This window comes from Condylura cristata, unplaced genomic scaffold (genome assembly GCF_000260355.1).
Source record: "Condylura cristata isolate star-nosed mole 26May11 unplaced genomic scaffold, ConCri1.0 scaffold00014, whole genome shotgun sequence".
NCBI classification, from domain to species: domain Eukaryota; kingdom Metazoa; phylum Chordata; class Mammalia; order Eulipotyphla; family Talpidae; genus Condylura; species Condylura cristata.
In genome coordinates, this window is record NW_004567115.1 from 28,598,402 (window position 1) to 28,603,111 (window position 4,710).

General features: G+C 37.2%; 1 protein-coding gene across 4 annotated transcripts in view; it reads left to right on the forward strand.

The window, feature by feature from the left end:
* The window catches only part of IFT80 (intraflagellar transport 80), a 90,860-nt gene extending 86,885 nt beyond the window's left edge, over positions 1 to 3,975 (forward strand). For all 4 annotated transcript variants that reach the window (XM_012724977.1, XM_004682300.2, XM_012724979.1 and 1 more), the window contains one exon: positions 2,537 to 3,975. In XM_012724977.1, coding sequence (XP_012580431.1) covers positions 2,537 to 2,647 — 111 coding nt within the window. In that variant the 3' untranslated portion in view covers positions 2,648 to 3,975. The remainder of the gene's footprint in view (positions 1 to 2,536) is intronic.
* The last annotated feature ends 735 nt before the right edge of the window (positions 3,976 to 4,710 follow it).

Consider the following 4,710-nt stretch of genomic DNA (forward strand, 5'->3'; position numbering starts at 1 on the left):
GGAGCAGAACAGGCAGATCTACGAAGTACACTGCTGAGGGGAGCAGCGGGCAGGTCAGGAGAAGTCTGCCACGCCATGTGGTCACCTCCGGGGCAAGCGGGAATCGAACTCATGCGGAAGCGGCTTTAGATTCTCAGCACTGTGCTTTAACCCGCTGCGCCACCAGGGAGGGCCTTTAAAAAAATTTTTTTTTTTACTTTTGATTCACTGACAAATCCTTGTGCCTGAAAGAACGTTTGCTGTGTGTGTGTGTGTGTGTGTGTGTGTGTGTGTGTGTGTGTGTGTGTGTGTGTATTCAGTTACTCATTCAACAAATAGTGCTTACTGTGGTGTGAAGTTTCTGAAATGTGGCAGGAACACAGTCATACTGTAGTGGTCTGGGGAGATAATGAGGCTGAGGAATAGAAAGAATAACGAGGATCAAAGCTTGCAGGGAGAAAGAATAGAGAAGGATGATGAGCAGCCAATGAAGAAAAGGAAATTGAATTTGTAAGTGATAATTGAAGCAGGTATCATAGAGTTGTTGAAGGAGATGGGACCAGGGATTTCATGTGACAAGATGTCCTGAGACAGAAAGGGAAGAGAAAAGATGAATGCAGATGAAGGCCAGTTTGTGAGTGAAAGGAAGGAAATTAAGTAAATCCATGATGGTGGCCACTCTATTCCCTGTAGAGTGGGAAGCTGACTTTCAGCTAAGGGTAAAGAGAAGCTAGGGAAAGGATGGAAAGTCATTTTGAAAAAGCTTCTGTGTGAATAAGAATTAGGGATTAGAATAGGAAATGCCCAATAATATTAACACCTCCTGTAATAGAAAAGGATTCATTTTAGTGTAGAAGTCAGTTGGCAGCTGTCATGAGTATATTCTTGCGTAAAACCCGCTGTTAAAAATCTTCTCTACCAAGGACTAAATTATCAGAGCACTGTCCTAAAACTGGTTACACACCAAAGTGAAAGTGAACATTTATTTTCAGTGGGGTAGCTATGAACTGACACCCTCATTTGTACTTTAACAAGTAACTAATACAGATGTCATCCATTTACTTGATGGCCTTCTGGTGCCACAAAGCAACAGTTGTTTGGCGTGCTGTCACTATATGGTTTTATTGTGATTGATTTGAGAAACGTGTGTAAGTCAATTGAAGACTGGAAGAAGGCCAAGGCATCCATCAAGTTTTGTCTTTCTCTTTACAATTTTTTAAGACCTAGAACCAAGTGTTTTGCCATTTAAAAAATATCACCCTATGGCCTGATTGAAAAATGAGCCTTTTAAATAATCTGACATTTGGTGTGCCTTTCAGTGAGTTATTACTTGCATCTTAACACAAAGGTTCATCTTCTATGAGTAAGAAGGATTCTTTAAATTCATCTGGTTTTTATATATAAGTATATATATTGCCAAATACATGAAATTATCTTTAAAAAGCCTTTTTGAAATAACAACCAGAAATACCCACAAATTACTTCACAGATAGATTTATTTAGATAAATGATACTGGACTGAAACAGAATGAAGTATTTCATTCCATCAACTTCCAGCACAAAATATGAGTCTTAAAGTCCTATTAAGATTAAATTCAACTGTCAGTTAAGATAAATCTGGTCAAGCCGAAGTAGTCATTCAGTGTGGTTCAACACCACTTACTCCCCTGAGCTTCCTTACTCTGGGGGGAGGGGTGACGGTCCAGACACTTACTGCTCAGTTTCAGGGGGTTGGGTCAGGATCTGGGTAAATCAGAGTTAGTTTAATGTAGGACCCAATTTTCCCTATTTCTTGTCTCATACAGAACACGTATTCCTAAATTAGTGCTTTCCAAGCTTTTTAAAGACAGTGTAATGCTTTTTCCTAGAGAACTTGTTTATAGAACTCAGGGCAGAGACCATTTCTAACCCCAGATACAGTGAACTAGTTAAAGAAGGCTCAGCCGGCTTGGACAGGTTCACTGCGTCATGGGCCAAGGGGAAACAGACAGAAAATGTTGGCTTTCTCCAGGTTTGCTTTTACGTGTGTCCCACGTTCCTCTCCCCCTGCCTCCTCTGCTGTTCCCATTGCAGTTTTCACTACCATGCCTTTATATTGCTCTAAGGGCTATTGCAGATGATCTGCTTTTGTAGAATATGCTCAGGGGAGGCTGCTGTCCCATGGCTCTCCCCAGCTGGACTTGTAATAAAGTCTCATGTTATAAACAGTAAAGAGTTGACCTTTTGAAATGTGCCTGACGGCCAGAGCCCTGTCCACTTTCCCTCCTCCTCCCTGTCCCTATCCCAGCATCTCTGCCATATCCTGAAACCCCCAGGGACTATTTAGATATGCCTACTATAAATAGCTACAACTAAATTTTGGTCATTGCTTTTTATTGTGTCAGTTTTCTCTATTTGGTCTTATTTTAAAATCAATTTAATTTGAGGGAAACATTTTTCTTATCTTTTTTCCTTTCTCTTTTTCTCTAATTTTTGAAGTCATGCATTCTATTTTTGTTTACTTTTGATTAAATAAAAATGTCTTATGCTATATGAGATGTCTCTTCTTCGATTGCAGCTCCAAATAGATTGGGAGAAAATCAAAGCCAAAATTGAGATGGAAATTACTAAGGAACGAGAGCGATCATCAAGCAGTCAATCCAGCAAGAGTACTGGTCTGAAGTACTAAATGTCGTACTCACATTTCACCTTATCTTTTGAGGCTAATTCTGATTAGTTAAGGATAAGCATGCTTTTGTTCCTAAGGAAAAAGGTAGAATCTTTAAAGTAGAGGCATTGCCATGCATTTAATACATTCAGAAAGATTGAGCACAAAATAATTGATATAATTTCATTTTTTATATTTTTCTAGTTAAATTCTTCGTATATATTTATGATACTCCTCCATAGTGTTGCTTACGTTACAGTTTTGTGTATATTACTTTATCCCTGAATCTTTAGCACAGATTTAAATCTGATAATAAACTATTGAACTCATCAAAATATATACTATCATTAATTTCTATTTGAGCTCTAAATCAAAAATGACTGAAAAGTTTAAACCACAAAACTACAGGAGAATGAATTTATGAAAATGTGTATCCATGAATATACCTGTATAACAATGTTTATAGTAAATATCATTGTTCACATTAGCAAAAAAGTGGATATAAATGTTCATCAACAATAGGGTGGGTAAGCAAAATGTGGAACATACATACAGTAGAATATTATCAGCCTTAAAAAGAAAAATACTACTATTAGCATGGATGAACCTTGAAGATAATATGCTGAGCAAAATAATCTGTATACAGAAGTTCAGTACTATAGGATTCCATTTATATGAGAGCTCTAGAGTATGCAAATTCACTGAAACAAAGAGAACAGTGATTACCAAGGACTTCAGGGAGGCGAAAATAAGATTATTAATGTCTGTTTGTGTTGAACAAGTTCTAGGAATTGTGATAGTTATACAACATTGTGAATATATTTGATGCCACTGAATTGCACAGTTAAAATGTTAACAATGTATACTTTGCCATGTTTTTAAAAATATTTCTTTGCCAAGAAATATTTTTCTCATTCATCTGTCACTCAATGTAGTAGAACCTGGAGTCTGAGTTTCTGAAAATCTCTTTAAATGATCAATCTGATGACTAGCCTGAATTCATTGTGTCTCAAAATTATTACCACAAAGTCTGTTTAAAATTAACATAAATATAATCCTTAAAAAGTTGTCTATGAGCCCATTGTTAGAAATGGCAGATTAAAATGGATGGCTACATACTTATGCATGGGAAAAGGACTACTCTCTAAATCCCATGCTCATTAGTATGTCTAGGTTTCTTTTATAAAAATGTCCCATTCTTTTCAAATGGAATGTTGGAATATTCTGTTCACAATACAGATGCAGGCCACAGGATATGTTCAGTTTGTGAAATATGATTGAGCAATTACTTGCAAGTTGTATTTGTAAGTCCATTTGTATATGTTTTCTATCTTATATTTCAGTAAAAATTTTAAAAGAATGGTTAAAGTGTAAAATTTATGTTTATTTCACTCTAACTAAAAAGTAAAAAATTATTTGTCTACATTCTAATAGCACTCCACTGGTGTCAGTGAGGTGTCTTACAATTTAATTTAAACTAGATTGACCCTATCTCAGCTGCCAGCATAAGTAGGAACCCCAGCATACCCACACTTCTCATGGACTTGGCTTCAAATTTGGAAATTTCCACCACTCTCAGGTTTTGTGATTCATTCAATAACTCACCAAACACGCTGAAGGCCTTTCTATTACAGTTTTATTTTAAAGGGTCGACTCAGGAATAGCTGAGTGGAGGAGCTACATGGAGGAAGGCCTAGGAGAGAGAAGAGGTGTGGGAGGTGGGAAGATAGAGCTTGGGTGCCTTCAGACACATCATCCTCCCAGCACATGCAGGCATTCACTGGCCAGGAACTCTAGTTCTCCACCCCTAACACACATGCCTCATTAGCATAACAAACACTTCTATCAGGAAACTCCAAAGATTTAGAAGCTTTGTTCCAGCCCCCAACCCTTCCCAGACCTGTAGATTTTTTGCTGTGTCATAGGTAACCCCTAGTCTTTGACCACAGGATCTTTTATAGCAAAAGGAATATATCTGCTAACTGAGTGTAACAGATTTGGAGGAGTAATGTGGATAAGCTTAAACTCAATTTCCCAATGTATTCAGTTACCATTATCAGAATTATAATCGTTCCAGTAATAAT